Source organism: Anser brachyrhynchus (assembly GCF_964034855.1).
Source record: "Anser brachyrhynchus genome assembly, chromosome: 1".
In the NCBI taxonomy this organism is placed as follows: Eukaryota; Metazoa; Chordata; class Aves; order Anseriformes; family Anatidae; genus Anser; species Anser brachyrhynchus.
The window spans coordinates 59,496,290-59,514,634 of record NC_137694.1 but is presented as its reverse complement, the minus strand read 5'-3'; the positions used below and the strand labels follow the sequence as shown (position 1 = coordinate 59,514,634).

Sequence of the window (18,345 nt, the reverse complement as noted above, 5' to 3'; positions counted from 1 at the left end):
TTCTGCTGGGAGGGAATTGAGTCTCTGAGTCATTGCTCTCCTGTGCTAAGCACGAAGGTTGCAGTACTGGAGTGTGATGGGCATAATGGTACCAAGCCCAGTATCACCTCACCGGAGAAAGTACACTGCACCTGCACGATGCTCTGCACTTTGGGAAAAGAGGGGGTATTCACTGGCTAGAAATCACTGGAGCCATCAGTGAATCTACGGAAAGTGTATGTATTTATCTGAATCTCCTCTTGCCCATTTATTGTCGTGTTATAATAAAGGCAGATTCAGTGGTGTCTGTTCAAAAGAGCAGTTTACTTATTAAAAGCAAGAATTCCCTCCCCTCCCCCCCGCCCCACCTCCCCTGCAATGTTTACTAGAAGTAGAATTTCAAGCAGGGGTCTCCAGCTATTAAATATGAATAGACATGTGGAATCAAATTCCTTTGAATTTTACATCATTCATAATAGGAATAAAATCTGAAATCTGGCACTGTGTTACTAATATAACTCATAAAGCAGCGTTGATCAGCATCACTGTACAAATATTTATTATTCTAAGATATTCAGAACTTACTGGAACCACTTTGCATTCTACAAGCCAACTTTCTCCCTTAGGTTTATTCACATAATTTTCAGTGTAGCGATAATACCAGTAATACTGCAGTTAATGAGTATTGTGTGCGTGAATCTGAGGAAAGAACTGGATCCCAAGAGCAAGTTTATTTTTTGTCATGTGTTATGGAAAACATGGTCATTCAAATGCCACCCTTGCTTGTCAGTAGCAATAATGTGTCCATGCAAAACACAGGAAAAAGCCATTTGGCCAGAGTCTTGGTGCTATGACCTCTCAGCTTTGTCCCTGCAGGAGAAGCCTCCCCAAGGAAGCACCATACAGGTGTCAGGGTGCCCCTGCAACTGGTGTCATGGCTTTTCCAGCCATTAAAGAGACAGTAAAGAACAAAGCAAAACTGTTGAGATGGATAGCCCAAACTGCCTATTCAGCAGTTAAATGTATATGCAAAATCTCTGCTGAGCCAGCTGTGGACATTAACGTTTGGTACTTTCCATTAACCTGTCCACATTGAGCCATGGTCAGCAGCACAGTAAGTGAGGCTGACTTGTGCCCCTGCCTGGCACAGATGAATGATTTCCAGTGCCTGAGCTAACTTGTTTCAAGTTTAGATATTTCTACATTGCATTGCAATCTGCAGTGGTGACTGATCCCCGCTCAGCACTTCAGTAACTCTTCACCACTCATGCTTTCTCTCACCCTCTTCAGTGCTCACACCTTCTCTTTGGCAAAGTAAAAGCAGAACATAGTCGGATTCAAGTAATTCCCAACATGCATTCATTAATCTCATGGGAAACAACCTCAGAGATAGTTCAGGAAAAACATAGGCAAATACTTGGAATATTTCTACTAGAAAGATGCAAGGAAGAAAGAAAGATAGAATCACAAAATCATAGAATGTCCTGAGTTGGAAGGCCCCCACATGGATCATTGAGTCTAACTCCTGTCTGATGTCCTGGTTGAGCATGATATGAAGATCCCCTAGAGATTTCTAGTTTAATAAGTCAAAAATAGAAGATAGACCAGATTTTTTTTATTTTTTTTTTTTAAGCTACCACACAGGACTGTACATAGGTAACAATATAAAGATTGTGCAGGTTAATAAAAGAGTCTAAGTAGAATTCAGATATTTAAAGAAGGGAAGGATGAAATCACGTAGATTCCGTTAGCACCCATCTAAATCTTTGCACATTTCAGCGCAAAGCCTGTGTTTTTTCCTTTTCATGCTTCACTTCTACATGATGTTTTGCAGAACACTTCACAGCAGTTCCAAGACCTACCTTGGCAATCAGCAAAAGGTCCGTCAGATCCCCTTATCTGCCTGTACCTAACTCTTATATCTCATCTATGCTAAAGCTGCAAACCATTGATACTTGTTCTCAGTACTTTGTCTTAGAATTATCTTCACTGGAGCAATACTCTCCAGTGCCTTTTTTCTCTACCTTTTCTATATTTTCTGCATATGGCAGGGCTAAGATTACATACATGTAACTGTTATGAGTAAAGCCCTTTCTGTGGCACACACTTAACCAAAACCTACTGCCTGAATCCACGGAAAGCCCATCACAAACATTCTAACAATATTTTGCAAACAGAGTAGTATCCATAAATACTGCCAAAATCCTGGTTTCAAAAACCTTGGGAAAAGTCAGATATAAATAAGGGTTTTACTCTTTGAAACTTGCTTCCAATTTAAACTTCAGGTGCTTATCTCAGTAGGAATCACTAGACATTTTGAGCTTCTTCAGTCACATTTAAATCTCAGTTCCAGTATTATGTCCATGAATCAGTGCTGCCATTTATTTATCTTATTTTCTGTCTAGACAATGTTTGCAAGTTTAAGCATCTTACTTCTCTCTGCGGGATCTGAGGATCTGGTATTTATTAGTGACTAGCTCTTTGCTGCTTGTCCTCATTACCATCCACTGTACATCTGCACTTGAATGAGATTCCTGGCATTTGCAAAATTGAAAAGGCAGATATAAAGTGTTTGAAAGGTTGAGGCATAGAAAACACAAAACACGGAAAGGTGGGGAACTTGACTGTTAAGTGGACCAGTTAATACAAAGTGGGCATAATTCAAATATAACGGGTGAAATAATAAACAAGAGATATTTTTTTAAAACTAAACAATGAAAGGTAAACACTTGCTAAAGACTATATTGCATAGAAATGACTGTATCATACGCCTATTGTTAATCCTATTTACCTTGGTGAATCAGGGCCCATAAGCTTTTCTCATTAGATTATTCATTCTGCAATCCTAGATTCCACTGAAGATTAATCTTTATCTTTATCTGGCCCTTTTTTGCTGTCCTTTCCTGGGTATTTCTTTACTCCTAAAATTCTCCTCAAAACAAACAAACAAAAAAACAAACAAAAAACTACATAGAGTTTCTTTTTGAAAAACAAACCAACAGTAACCTCAAACTTACAGGGTGACAATGCTCCAAACTAGGATCGTATGTGGTGATCAGATGGTGACACTTGTCCAGATCTTGGATTTTTCTGGGGAACCAGGGCACTTGAAAGAAAGTAGCAATAATTAAATGAGGTAGGATCAAATAATTTAAAAGAGACACAGAAAATAGAAGTTATGATGAAGATTGCAAACTTTATTTTCATCAATAAATATCTAAATACTCATATGTATATCAGTTATTGAGTACCATTTTGCTGACCAAGCTGGCAGACTGGATGAAAAATGATTCAAAACTAACTTACCATGATAATACACACTTTTTAATTAACAGAAACAGTATTTAAAGACAAAAATATTTCATCTTAGACCTAATGAGATGGTCTGTTTGACACAGCACAAGAAATTTCTTTCTGTGTTTTTGGTTTCAAAAAATATTTTGATCTTACCTAAAAAGTATCCTTAAATTTTCATACTTCTAAAAGTGAAAACAGCACTTTAAAAGGAAAATGTGAACTTTCTAGAAACAAAACAAGCCAAGAAGTATCTTGACTTCATTTTTATCCCCTCTCTCTCATTTTTTTTTTCCCAGCAAAAATTAATCAAGCATTAGCTGAATTTCCAAACAGTTTACTTCTCCTGAAGAGGGGACCTTTTCTGGTGACTAAAAGCATATTTGTACAGTACCCATTTTAATTTAAGTCCAAGCATTTATAACCAATTAATTAAAAATCAGCAACAGAGGAAAGGCAAAGTTAATGTTGCTTTCTGAGATCAGACTGGTGTTGAGATCAGACTCTGTTGTTACAGCTGAGAAAAGCTCCTTTGGGGATCACCTGAACCTTATACTTGACAAGAGGACACCAGGCATCTCTGTACTGAATGGAATATTTAACTTTAGTCCTACTAAATTACATCCAAGCACTGCAAGTGCACAAACGTACAAGGCTACAAAAGAACACAGAGGCTGGGAAATGCCAGCTCTATCATGCTGTTATAGTCAATGCTGCAATAAGAAGAAAGAAATACAAGTCAGACAGATTTCTTAAATCACCCTTTATTTATTTTTATTTTTTGAGTCTTTGTCTTTGGCTCTGCTAATGGTTCTATATGCAAGTCCCTTGTCATTCCTTTTGTGACCATGTCTCCTCAAAACCTATACCTGATCATGAGTCATCCAGTGTATATCCCCATATGCATCTTGCCTATCCTCTACTAAGTCCTGGGAGAGGGCAGACAGGCTAAATGAGAGAGGAGAAAGGACTGTAGCAGAATCCTTGACCTCGTTACAGAAGTGCATGCAGCCAGTAAAACAGGGATGCTGCTGACAGATACCAGTTTGACTGTCTCTGTCTTTGCTTCATAGAAGCAGAGGTAACCGCTGCTTTTCTCCACTTCTTTTGGTTGGTACCAAGTTCTTTTGTGTTAAAGCCATCAAAGCAGGGCATTGTCCCATCACTTTGCTTAAGCAAACTCCCTGGGAGGACCTGACTGGCTCATCTAAAAACTCCAAAGAAAAGAATAGAAGGTCCATGTGGGAAAAAATAGATGCACCCAGGAGCTGGAGCTTTAGGTCTGTTCGCTACAAGAAGCTCATCTCCTTCTACAAGTCTGCCTGGTGCCTGCAGGCTTTCTGCTGACCTCGTCTCCTTCTTGCACACTGGATGCTCCTTCCTAATGGTTGCATTTAGCTCGTTTCAATGAAGGAGCAGTCTACCTCCAGAGAGTCAGACGGCAGCAGACAGGACACCATAAACAGAGAGCTACAGCTTGTTTTAACAAAACCAACACAACATACTACAAGCAAATGAAACATTCAGACTATCTACCATATTATTGCATTCCCAGCAAGTGTCTGTGGTCACTCCAAAGAGCCTCGTAGCTGTCAGTTCTCTGTACAGGTCTCAGCCCACAGTCTTCCTGTCATTGAGTAGTTTCCAGTTTCACCTGAGCTTCATGTTTTGCTGCTCTATCCTTCTCAGCTCCCTCCTTAATGGAACACTTTTCTCACCTCAGTTCCACTAGCCATGTCAAAATGCCTCCCTTTCTATACCATTGGGAATGGTCCCAAGGTAAAGAGTCACATGCTGAAGAAAAGTGAATGTATGCTCACCTGTTTTCCAGACTGATTAAATTAATACTATTAAGAGAAAGCTAAAAAACCTACTCCAAATAGAAACAAAACAGCACTAACATATGCATATGTTTCTTACCTTTGTCTTCTCTGCCAGTTTTCACATCCTCTGCTGCTCTCTTTAAGGATGAGATAATAATATTAACATCAGCACTATGAACTTCACATTCAACAAAAATGTCAAGGTCATCAGCAGAGTTCTTGGGCTTTTTGGCTTGCCTGGTTTCGAAGTGATGGATCTGAGTTTCAAACATCTGCAAGAGACAGATGTTGATATGATGAGGCTCGTCAAAAGACTGAAAAGCCAAATAAATCTAGAATCACTTATACAATATCTTTAAAAGGTGACTAAAAGAGGTATTAACAAGAAGTACATGTTAAGCAATGAAGCCTAGTAATGCCCAGTTTAGAAGGAGCTAAAATACATGCAGGGCTAAACAGTAAACACAGTAGAATTACGTAGAGAGAGATGGAGATGAAAGATGAGATACTGTTGATTGTGGCATTTCATCTGTGTAGAAATAGCAAATGAGTGACTGGGTAACTCTTGAGAGCCTGGCAAAATGAAAGCAGATCGATTGATGTATAATAACACCATAATCATTAAATAATTGCAAACAATTAAAAATAAGTAACAAATACAATACTTTTCTTTTGAGATATTCATTTTCACAGATGAGAGTGAGCACCTGGTAGGGGTACTTCATGTGCCCAGAATATATAATGCGTGAATGGTTTACAGCTCTTGTGTTCTCTATATCTCCTGCCAAATATGCAGGAAAAATCACTGGCTTCTAACAACACCACAGTCTGAGTACTTGAAATGCTGGCCTGTTTTTTAGTCATGGCTGGCCACCACAATTGCTAGAAACAGACAATAGACTGGTATCTGCTATGAACAGTTCTTGCATAAAATGATGATTCTTCTAAATGATTGTATCTAGCTGCTTCCTCCCTCCAGAGAACTATCCTCCATCTAGAGAGGCCAGTCAAGCTCTCTAAGACTCTGAAGCACAATAGGGACAAGAAGGAAGGGAGAAAGCAGGAGGAGGCATAACTTGGGGGCACAGGCAAGCAGAAGGAGAACAGTAAGAGACGGGGAGATGCAGAGTAGGAGAGGTGAAGGCAATAGGGGCAGAAGAGGTGGGTCAGTGGAGAAAGGGAATGGAAGGTGAGTGGCAGGGTCTGTACCTCAAAGACTTTGGCTGCCCTGGAGAACTCAGTCTTCCTCACATTGCAGAGGGTGAGGGTCAGGATGAGAGTGGCTCCACCATCCTCCTTGTTGGAGTCAAGGCTGCCTTGCCTGTTCAAGGATTGTATGCTGTGCATCACCTTCTCCTTGCTGGCCTCTTCCCTTTGGCCTGAGATCACCCCAAAGTCAGTCTTCATTGGGAGCCAGAGCAGAAGACTGCAACTGCAAAATGTTCAGTGAAAACTTCCTGAGGATGTGTGTACTTCTACCAGAGTAATGGCTGGGGATTGTGATGGGACTGGAGATGCAGTGGGACTATGTGCGTGGTGAGACCAGAGCTGCCAGATGGCAGTGATGCAAGCTGGTTCCTACTGTGTTGGATGTAGAACCATTTATGTCAGCCATGCCAGACACATCAAGGGAAACCGCCTGCGTATGATCTGTGTAAGAGCCCAAGATAACCCCCCTCTTCTGGGTAACTTCAAAGCAGGGCCCTCCCGCTCTGTTTGAAGGTGTCTGCAAGCCATTCACCCCCGGAGATGGGCTTCTTTGAGGAGAGGCAATTAGCCTGAGTACCATTTACATCTCCCAATTTGTACTGCCCTGTACCATATCTCAGATAGCACTTCCTTCCCATTCTCTCTTATCTCAATGGGGACCCATCTGCATTGGCCATGCCCCCAGAGAATCAAACAGGCTCTTGCCCCACTTCCTATCCCAATCCAAGCGGTGTCCCCTTTGCACTGACACAATTGTGGGAGTGCCAGAAAGATCTATCTGAGTCAAAATCAAACCTCATTGCCTGCTTCTGAGCTCTTCCTGCCCACAGGCTGACCTGTCCTTCTCTAGCCCCACATAGGTTGACTGCAGCCTCCCCGTTAAGTTCCTCTTAGCTGGCTCCCCAAGTTATAGTTTGACCCTGTGAAAATCATCTTGTAGGCCCAAAAGGAAGGCCAGCCACTGTTTTGTCGACCCTTCACAGATGGAGCCAATTTCTGTGTGATCCTTAGCTGATCTTGGATGGGTCTCACACCTCATTGATGAATTTCTCTTAGCTCCTCCCTGGCCTGGGAAGTTAAATATGACCCGGAGACCATGGCCACACTGCATTTCTCCTTAGCCTGTGAGACCAGGGAAGGCCTCAGTTCTCTTAGCTATTCCCTAGCCAAGACAGACAAACCCAGAGCAAATTTCAGAGCACCGTGCCTGGAAGGCAGGTCTCAGCGTCCTGAGGAACATCCGTCCACCCAGACCTGGGGCACCCCAGGCTCTGCAGGGTGGATGAGTGCCAGCTTGGGAAGCGTGGTCCCCACAGCTGTGCACAGCCCAAGCCTGGGTGCCACAGGGCCTGGCACTGCCCACGGGCCAGGCAGGGCTGGCCACTGGCTGTGATCCTGAACCCACCCAGGCTTTGGAATCTGGCAACTTCATCTGCCATGGGCTGCCCCCAACCCTACACCCCTGGCCCTGCTTATGTCCCAAGAAAGCATGTCAGAGAGGTCTGTGCAAAGCCCAAGGGAGCACCAGGCTTAACTGCATCTGTAAACCAAACAGGATAGGGAAGGTGGGGGGAAGAAAGTAGTCTTTGAGGGGGGAAAAATGCTGTTCCCACACCCATACTACCATAGCAGAGGTGGCAAGGCTGGGCATGAAGGAGCTGAGACAAGTCTGAGTGCCTGAGTCCAGACTGGGCCTTCCCCATGGAAAGTGGGTTCATGCGTCCCCACATTCAGGTCACAGGCATGGCACAAACAACAAGTGCCACAAGCTCTATTTTTCCAGCCTATTCTCTCCTGAGTCCTTGCACTGCAGGTGAAAGCCCTAGGTCTTGAGATGTATGTCTATGGCACTGGTCACAAGTATTAAGAGGGCAGAACCATCAGGCTCTTATGGTTGTCTTAACAACCTAGTGTCAGAGTCCCATATCTCCGTACTTGTACAACATGAAGCAGAATGGTCCTGTGTATATGAATTGAGGTTTCTCAGTAGACCCAGACTAGATTCATGAGCCACCTTTGACAGTTAGAGCACAATAAACAAAGCTTGCAGTGCAGCTTTGTAGCCCATTGCAGATCCAGCACAGAGAGATGTGGCTCCCAGGTGGTAACGTGTCCTTCCCCAGCCAGTGGATGCTCTACTGCCACCTTGGATCCACACTTGGGACAGGCCCAGGAAGGCTCCATACATGGTTTCATGGTGTAAGTCAGCTTTCCTAGGGCATCCCACTGCCAGAGTGTTGGTTTCAGCACTTTTGGGGACCCCTAGGAGTACAGGAGGAGAGGTTTCAGGCTGAATGTTGCAGTTTAAAGGGGTATGCAAGGACAGAACACAGTGTGTCCCACAGGGACAGGCAGCTTCTCCTTGCAGAAAGTATGTCTCTCCAACCCCAAAAGCCAGTAGGCTTACCCTCTCCTGTGCCCTGAGGAGGCCATGGCTGATCACCACAGACTAGCTGCCCATTTTTGAACTGTTCCCATTGTGGATATCTCTACCATGTATGAACACAATGATATTCATATGAGTTGGATGTGGCATTAAAATTTCTTTTTATTTAGGTTAATTTAAATGGTTACATTTCAACATTAAAAAAGTTTTCTCTGCCAATTGCCAGCATGGTTTGAAGCAGCAAAGAGACAGGCTTTAAAAGAATGAACTCTGCTCATCTCTCTCATGAAGAGATGAAGCTCTTCCTCTGCCTAACCTCTTTTTCAAGATTTTCTGCATCCTTTGAGGAATAAAACATCCCTACTGCAAGGCTGCTGTCAGATCTAGGCATCTTAAGATGCCCAGAGGAGACCACATCCCTATGTAACTTCATGTTGATGACTTCCTGCCTCCAACACCATCACTGGTTTTGGCCAAAGTCACTGCAAAGGAAGAGGGCCTCATGAGAGGGCTTCTTTGGTCACCTGCAACAAAGCTTGGAGACAAGGACATTAAGAAATGTGAGCATGGCAGGACAGAACTGAGGAAGTTTACCTGAAAGGTAAGATTGGGATAGGTTAGTCAGTGTAGCATACAAAGATGTACAGAGTATGCAAAGGCAAAGTAATCAATATTGTATATTTCTAGGTAATTACACACATCAAGTGACTTTTTTTCAAATCTCAGCTTCCTGTTAAAGCTCCATGATCTTGTCAAGATGAGTGAAACAGTCACTGCAGGTTAGCCTTTTTTTTAATTGGAGCCCACCTCAGTTGGTCTTTCCCCCTTCCCTGTGTATTTACTTCTGATCAATTCGTGTGTTTAACTTACATATACGATTTATATTGTCCAGATAAATCAAAGAGCATTTTGCTACACAGTTTTAATTTTCTTTAGCATGGAAATAAGAAGTGGTCCATAAAGAAGTATCATTTTAAATGAAATTTACTTTGCATTATTTAAAGCACATTAAAGCTGTTATTTTTCTTCAAGAAAATCTATTTTCAGTATATGTCCTCTACTTTTTAAATACTGAGCATTTAACTTTTTCTCATCTCTGAGTCTTGCTGAACAGCTATGTGATGATGCTTCGGCTGAGCTATTGTTCATTTACACCTGCATTAATGGACACAGAATCAGACTTGTGTCATCAATGTTCTTTAACTATTCCACCTGCACATAAAAGACAATCATGAATCCTGGGTTCTTAATATTTCTATAGATTTACCACTGCTGTCATGCATAACAGAAATCAAAAGCAGAGGAGCTTGGAAAGCTGCCTGCGGATTAGTTTGAAAGACTTCACCCTTGGGATGAAATTGTCTTTTTTGGTACAGAGTTACCTTATGGGTCCTATTATATGAAGAGAGAAAAATATGGATTATTTTCACACTGAAAATACATGCCAAGAAGAACTGAAAGATCTACACAGACCTTGTCATGAGAAAAGAAAAAAGAAAAAAAAAAAGGAAAAGAAGAAGAAGAAAATACAGAGATGAAAAAGCTTACTTCAAAGCACCAAAATGATTCCATTTTGCATAAGTGTAATTCTACAGAAAAGGTTTCCAGCTGGTATCCATAGATTAATGTTATTAGCCACCATAAATATAATGGAAACAGCTGTACTTTCTATCTTCCTAGAGGATGATGTTTACACTGAAGCTCCACTGATTTTCAATCTATAAATACAAGAGTAGTACAATAGTAGGTACTGAACTTATGAATTTTCAAATCCCCCTTCATCTTTGGATCTTCTAACAGAAATATGACTCTTGAATCATGTTGGTATCATAATGCAGTACTGTTTCAAGCTGGAAATACTGTTCTGCATTGCTTTGGTCGATTCAGTTCCAATATACAAGTGCTGATCTCCTTTCTTCAACTGGGGAGCTACAGGGAGGTATTATACAATGTGGACCAGTCCAAGAGAGCATTTAGCGATCCTGAGTGAAAGTTATTGGAGAAAATACAGAAATAGGCTTTTGAACATCAAAGCTCTTCTATCTCTATGGCTCATCTGGGTTAAACTAGAAACACCCTTGTTTCCATTTTCTGCCTCAGTCAAGCTATACTCCAGGCAGAACAAAAGTGCTTTAACAAAAGAAGGAGATTAAAGCTCAGGTGGGGGCAGGGAGGAGACTCCAAAAAGCATAATGATTGAAGATTCGTCTTGAATTATTCTGTCTGTGAATTTGAATGCATTCAGATTGGGGACACAGGCTAATCCATGTCTCCTATAGCGTTGGTGGGGACTCTAGCCACAGATATGGTGAATTAGGAATCAGAAGGCTCTGATATCTTCAGCTGCATTAAAAGACACATTTGTCCTTCATTTCCAACAGGAAGGGTATTGTTATCCACCTGGATTACGAGCCCAAAAGTTTGGAGACACCTTGCAGCAGTGCTGAATAAAGCACCCACTCTCAGAGGACACATACTATACAAGATAACCTTCACACCTCAGCTTTCCTCAGTGAGTAGCTGAGTAAGTCAATTTAGAGAGCTCTCCCCTTTCTGTCAGCTTGTTGAATCAGCTCTAAGACAATGATGTTACACAATATTACAGCCATCACAGCTCTAAGATTGGGCTAATAAGGCCTTGATGACATGCTAAAACTTCTGCATGTTTTCTTCCTTGCACAGAGTATTGGCAAAGTGACCTAGCATCCAACAGCAAAAAGCCACACAGATGTGTCTTTAGGTAACTCTTCTCTGAAAAAGCCTTTTTGTGGGTACTGTACTGAGGCATGGACCCCATGCTCTGGATAAGCAGTCTCAGTGCCTTGCTTAGGGACTCCATTCTGCAAATCAATGACAGAACACAGCACAAAGTATTCTTGACTTGCACAAACCTTTTTGGGATTCATCATTGTGCAAATACAGTATATTAGTGTGTGGCAATACATCTTTGTTAATGAGGCTGCAGCATATTTGCTGTCTTTTCTACTAGCATCTGTGCTTTTGATCAATGGCAACATCACACTTTTAGAAAAAAAATTATTTCATGATAGAGGTGCTCATGTGTAAAAGCAGTACAGTTTCACCAAGGGAAGGTGAAACCCTCTACAGGGCCAAACAGCGTGTGTATATTCCCTGAAACATGTAGAGTTTAGGATTTCATGGGGAATATGCACAAATGTGAGGGACTGAGGGAAAAATGAATGTGAGAGAAAAAAGGTGGATTAGTCTGTGTTATATTACCATCCAGTCACTGTGCCAAGTTTGGTAATGCAACCCCGTGTCTGCAGCAGATTGCAGTTCTGCATGATGGAGATCTCCTCCTTCTGCCAACCTTTGGCACAAGAGATACGGAGGGTTTCCCTAGATTCCCAGAACTAAGTTGATGTTTATGCTTTAGTCAGAAAAAAAAAAAAAAAAGGATTAGCGTCTGAAGGCCAAAAGAAGTAAGGGTCACCTGCAAGTGTCTCTTTCTCCTTTGAAGACAGGATGAAGGAGTTGGGGTTGTTCAGCCTGGAGAACAGAAGTCTCTGGGGAGACCTCGCAGCAGCCTTCCAGTGCCTAAAGGGGGCCTGCAGGAAAGCTGGGGAGGGACTCTTTGTCAGGGAGTGTAGTGATAGGACAGGAGATAATGGCTTTAAACTAAAAGAGGGTAGGTTTTGATTACATATAAAGAAGAACTGCTTAACTACGAGCATCGTGAGGCACTGGAACAGGTTGCCCAGAGAAGCTGTGGATGCTCCATCCCTGGAAGTGTTCAAGGACAGGTTGGATGAGGGTTTGAGCAACCTGGTCTAGTGGGAGGTGTCCCTGCCCATGGCAGGGGGATTGGAAATAGATGGTCTTTAAGGTCCATTCCAACCCAAACCATTCTCTGATTCTTTGTCTGATAATCTGTGATAATTAACATATATGACATAAGCATTCATGCAGTACACAGGAAGATAATAGACTGAGGCTAAGTGAAGACTGGTATTTGCATATGGCAGCTTCTAGACTGTAGCTGACGATTAGTATGAGTTATAGACAATCTTCATTTTATCTTCTGAAGAGCATTGCAAAGGATCCCCATCTCACCTGCAAAGGAAATAACCACAGTAATTAATCCTACAGTTATCCCATTTCTAAAACCCTTGTATATATTTACCATTTATATTCATTCCCTGAAAAAAAATAATAAATATTTGAGCAAATAAGTGCTGGATTGGACACACTTATGAGGGTCATAATGAAGTACAGGTTTTAAAGTCAGTCCTTCACCTTCATCAGCCATACAAGGTTGGCTTACAGGAATAGGAATGCTGGCTCTTAGCAGGCCAGTCAATATTAAAAATATTCCACATCAGGGAAAAAGCTAGAATGACAAAAGAGAATATGACTAATCCAAGCTTTCCCTTTACTTCCTTGCTGAAAACAACTAGAGCCTCAGGTCGGAATCCATCACCAGGCCCTCTGGCCTTTCCTAGCACCTCCAGTAAAACTGGATATTTCAGATGTAACAAGCTATAGTCAAGTGGAAGTGCTATTTGGAAGTTTAGCTAGAATTAGGAAGGAATTTTTGCACCATAAAGGAGATGTCTGATGATTGAACTTGGTCAAGCTCAAAGCACAAAAGGCGACCAGACAAAATCTGCTTTGTGGTTACTATTTCTGATTCAAGCTCTGAGGAATTCAAGCTAACAAATGTGTAGTTCCTTACTGTTGATGGTGTCAGCTAAATTCTTCAGCTGCTTTGCATTGTCCAGGACTTCGATTCTCTGGGTGTAGGGATTGTACCGAACAGAGAACGGACGAGGGATCGTCTGAGCAAATTTCCTGAGGGAAAAATACAAAAACACATGCAAACCTGAAAAGCTCCTATTTTCAGTAACTCTCTTTTCTTGGTTGGTATGTGCATTTGTTGGTGAGGGTAATAAGAAAATCTGTGAAAGGAAATAACTGAAGTTCCTGCTGAGTGAGCTGAGACCTACAGCATTCTGTAACATGCTTGAATGTTCATTTATCCTTACCACCTTTATTTTTTCCAAGCAGGCATAATTATGCTATTGGCTTGTCAACACTGCTCCTGATATAGTCCAACTACGTAGCTATCAGGATTTGCCAAACGTTAAAACTTCATTTTCCTTTCAGTAATGCAAAAGCTAGGAATCCTGATCCATGTTTGCAGTTTCTGGGAAAGCAAGGACAAGTATCTATGCCATCCTGGCATATCATGGAGCAAGCAGACTTAATTTCTGGCATTGTTAGTAGAGGCACCCAGGTCATTGCAAATACAGAAGATAGTCAGTGGAGTGAAGCTGCAGTCTTGCCACTCCTTATTCTCAGCTGCAAAATAGTTAATTCCACGGCAAAAGCAGTAAGAATTCAGTATCTTGGGAAAATACTAATTTGCATAACCACAGAACTGTAGAAAGGAAGACTCTGAGTGGGAAGAGACGGTCAGAGCTATTGTTCCAGACTCCTTGCAGACCCCAGCAGGATACTGGCTTATATATCTGCTTCAGATTACTGAAGTTATTGCTGAAAGAGGAAGGAAAGCATGCAGGAATTGATTATGGAACCCCACTATACAGACTGTGACTCGTCATGTTAAATCCCATAGGCCCAGAACAGTGGAATATGCTGGATGCCACCTCCACATTGCTCCTTCAGTTTAGTCCTAATTATTATCAGCTAAAACTCTTGTTTCAAACAGATTTCAGTGTGAACAGGCCACAAGGTGTGACAGTAAAAAAAATTTAGGTTGGCTATGATGAAAGTGTTTAGTGGTGTTTTTCTAAGGGGACTGATCCACTTTAGAAGGCAGTCTTCCTAAATCTCAGCTGAAAGTAAGATTCTTATTAGGAGATGAATATCTCAATATGAAATTTCCAGGTCAGCCTCAGAAGAACTTTTCAGGAAGGTTTTATGTTACACACACACACAAATGTGCATCCAAGCATAACCCACCAACACAGGCATTGGACCAACCTGGTCACCTCTTTCAGTTTAACCAGTTCTCCAATTTGATCTTTGATACAAATAAAAGAAGCCCCAAGATCCTTTTTACAGAGCAATGCAACATCTTACGTTTTTTTTAAGGAGCTTGCTTACCAGTTCTTATCAGTTCATTTCAGTGAGAAGTACACAGAGAAGATAGAAAATGTGTGCAGGATATTAACAGCATAAACCAGAAGAGAAAGCTGTCTTTCTCAAGTATTGCCCCAGAGCAAATGGTAGGAGTAGAGGCTGTAGGTTTATGATGACTGAGGAAAAAGCAGGGGAGGTAGCTAGGAAGACCTAGAAGCTGAGGAGCCTAGGACAGCAAAATGTTTTGGGTCTTGGTATGTGTTCATCTGTGAGAGAGAGAGAAAGAAAGAAAAGAAGGCAGGTCTGAGGCAAGTCCCTGTATGGCATCTCATGTGAAAGATTTGTTGAGTGCGAACAAGGCTAACCCCCAGTAGCTTGGCTAACATCCAGAAAGAATGTTGTTGTTGTTGTTTTTAAACAAAAATAGAAATATTGCTGTGAGGTGGAACCCAAGCTGAACCACAAATGCAGTCCGAGCCAGTCCTGTCTAAAGAACCAGAACTGAACCTGGGCCATTACTTCAAAGTCTTGTTGAACTGGAACTGAATTTGTGTTTGAGTCACAGATGACTGAAACATTTACTGTGTAGCCCTGTAGGCTCGTAAACACACTGCTGGTTAACAAGCTGGAGGCTCTGTATTAAGCTAACAACAGAGGTCTCAGGATGAAGGTTATTAGGCTTGCTTGGACATTTGTTTAGCTGTAATAGCAATTGTCTAATGACCATGTAGCTATTACCTAATTTGTTTTAGTTTAGCTCAATTCTGAATAATTGTGTGCTATAATGCCTACTGTTAATAATTTCCGTATAGGCAGGAATACCACGTAGTTGTGCTGTACAGAGTGAACTAAGTCTGGCCCTAAAGTAATAATGGAACATAAAGAACTACTGGCATGGGCTGATAACAGGCCTTAAAGGCATGAGCATAGGATGATGCTGTGATCCCTGGGCTATCAGGCTATTAGCAACTCTCCAACTCCCCACTGGTCAGTCACTCATAGTAACTTAGGAGCTGAGAAAAAAAAATAAAGACCTAAAATAATATTTAACATATATTTGTAAAGTCAGAAGTAAAACATATTTTCAGAACAATATAGAAAAAGTAAGCTATAAAGAATGTGAGAGAACATAAAAATGGCCCTGAGCACACCTTGGACTCAGGAGGGAGAAACAAAGCATCAAGAACATGAACACCTTCCTCCTCCTCACAAAAGAGAGAAAGAAACTCTATTCATTAGTATCACAGCTCTGCCCTGAAGACCTCAACAGATGCTGATTACTTGACAACTCCACCCACCACCACCAGACTGACACCATTGACTTTAGGACACAAAAGAAAATGTAAGGGTGGGCAGAACTTCAGTAGAAAAGGAGAATATACTAGGAGATTATTTTTATAACAAATTTTAACTATAGCAATGTTAAAGAGACTTGTTCTCCATTAATTAGCTAGCTTTGAACCTATGTGTTACTATCAGTGCAATTGGACTTACAAGGATTTTTTTGGATGTATTTTGGTTATACTGATGAAACTCGATTAGGATAAGCAGAAATTCTTGGCTTCATATAAAAGGCATGTTCCCCTCATTCCCCATTACAAAATTTTTAGTGTAACAACTGCTAAGTCTCTTTGAGCACTGATTATATATATACTTATATATATATATATATATACTTATTATAAAGCCTCTCAAAACAATACCTGTCAACCCAATACCTGTTATGGCAATGAGTTCCATTGTGTTTGCAGAGGTCGGGAAATTGCATCATATATGGAATGACTGGCTTACCTTAGCTTTTCTTTTGCATCTTTAAAACTTTCAGCAACAAAGTAGACAGGCTGGAACTCAGTAACAGGGTACTTCTGCACAGCAGTCTTCTCCAGGACAAGAGGCTGAATCTCAGGTTTACTTGATAAACAGTACTATGAGCAAAAGGGTAAGAAATTTGTTTCGGTTTAAAAGTGCTTTAAGTTGCTGTGAAAGAAAGATAGAGCTAATGAATACCACCCAGTTTCTCAGAGGGAAGACTTGCTGCTTTGGAATACCAATGACACAGTGACTTACTAGGAAAGAAGTAGCTATGAGCCCTTTGTCTATAAATACACTGACACACCTATTAGGTAGAGCACTTCAATGAACTATGACATTATATGTGTGCACAAAGTATGAAGGAAAATAAGGGTCTGAACGTATCTGGAAGAGAAATTTGAGCAATTATAAAAACCCAGGTATGAACAATGTCTCATCTTCGAAATGATTTATAGAACACACCTGTAGCTCCCCAAATGAAGACAACAGCCCTGCACCATATGCCTTTAGTGAATCGCCTTCCTTACATAGTCCAAACTCCACTGTAAACCAATAAACCTAGAAAGAAATTTAGAGAGAAGCATATGATTCCTTGATCAAAATGGGCAGGGACACATCATTGATTTGAATGCGTTTAGAATTTGCATTTCTATTTAAAATATTACAGTGTGTCAAATATCAACTGCATAAATACAATAAACATCCTCACAGACTGAAATTCTTCTCCTGGAAGGGCCACAGTGCAAATTCATTTTCCTGACAAATGCAGTTGTGTTTTACTGTGCTTACGTTTGTCAACAGAGCAGAGACAATGAAACTATAGCAATAAAATTTCACTTTGTCTGGCCAACTCAATTGAATTTTGAACCTTTGATGATAGAAGTTTGTTTCGTGTTTTACACAGAGGGCATCTAGCTGCAGCAGCACAGAGGGAACAAGCTGTTAGCGCAATAGAAGACATTAGTGTGTGGCCTAGCTTGACTTTTTGGTCCGCTACTATGTGTTTGAAGGGATACGTGCCCTGCCTCAGGAAAACTACCTCATCTATCAGAAACAGCAATGATGCTGCAGTACTCTGCCAGGTGAGCTGGCATTGGTGACACTAACCTCATAGGCATGTCCTGATTTTCATTTGGAGGCGCAGTTCTCTCAGAGCAGGATTCAGGTAAGGCATTAAATTATCTGCCTGTCAGGGCAGAAGAAAAGGAACACTAGCAGGTAGAACAGCTAATGAAGCTGTCTCCTGAAATTCACTGGGGGCATGTAGTAACATGTAATCTCCTCTTGCCCAATATGTTTGTGCTGGAGGAAGTCTTGTCTGGCCTTCTGTGTTTAATCACAGCTGTCACTTCAAATAAGTGGTGCCAAAATTATTTTTCTTTAATGTAACTGTTTCAGGGTGGGGTTTTCCAATTATGGACTTCACTCTGTTCCCGTTCAACTCTATGGGAGTTCTATCAGTGACTTCAGTGGCAGCAGAATTAAACAACACAGGGTGCTTTGGAAAATTGTGCCCTCATTTATTAAATTACCGTAGCAAGTTTCTCGATGAAATCATCTGGAGCTCCCAGAGATGCCAGTCCAATTTCCTGTAACAATAAACCATTATTCTTCAAGCCATTTATTGCAAACATTCTTCCTGTCTTGTCTTATGTAATTTCTCACATTTTAAATGTTACCATCACTTACTACCACACACAAATGTTTACAGGACATGTTCCTATCGTGCAACATCAATTTTAAACCAGAAATCTCTCCAGAAATGAACAAAAGGGT

General features: G+C 41.3%; 3 protein-coding genes across 3 annotated transcripts in view; 1 reads left to right on the top strand and 2 right to left on the bottom strand.

Moving 5' to 3' along the window:
* The window catches only part of LOC308179282 (tyrosine 3-monooxygenase-like), a 36,140-nt gene extending 27,406 nt beyond the window's left edge, over positions 1-8,734 (bottom strand). Inside the window, exons 1-3 of the mRNA XM_080559200.1 lie at positions 6,306-8,734; positions 5,194-5,368; positions 2,997-3,085 (exon numbers count right to left, since the gene is read on the bottom strand). Of these exons, the coding sequence (XP_080415326.1) occupies positions 2,997-3,085; positions 5,194-5,368; positions 6,306-6,503 (462 nt within the window). The 5' untranslated portion in view covers positions 6,504-8,734. The remainder of the gene's footprint in view (positions 1-2,996; positions 3,086-5,193; positions 5,369-6,305) is intronic.
* LOC308179238 (uncharacterized protein) overlaps positions 1-18,093 on the top strand; it is a 213,420-nt gene extending 195,327 nt beyond the window's left edge. Inside the window, exon 9 of the mRNA XM_080559116.1 lies at positions 17,474-18,093. The gene's annotated coding sequence lies outside the window, so the exon portion shown is untranslated. The remainder of the gene's footprint in view (positions 1-17,473) is intronic.
* PAH (phenylalanine hydroxylase) overlaps positions 8,836-18,345 on the bottom strand; it is a 40,522-nt gene continuing 31,012 nt past the window's right edge. The window contains exons 9-13 of the mRNA XM_080558750.1: positions 18,102-18,158; positions 17,032-17,127; positions 16,549-16,682; positions 13,388-13,503; positions 8,836-12,765 (exon numbers count right to left, since the gene is read on the bottom strand). Coding sequence (XP_080414876.1) covers positions 12,722-12,765; positions 13,388-13,503; positions 16,549-16,682; positions 17,032-17,127; positions 18,102-18,158 — 447 coding nt within the window. The 3' untranslated portion in view covers positions 8,836-12,721. The remainder of the gene's footprint in view (positions 12,766-13,387; positions 13,504-16,548; positions 16,683-17,031; positions 17,128-18,101; positions 18,159-18,345) is intronic.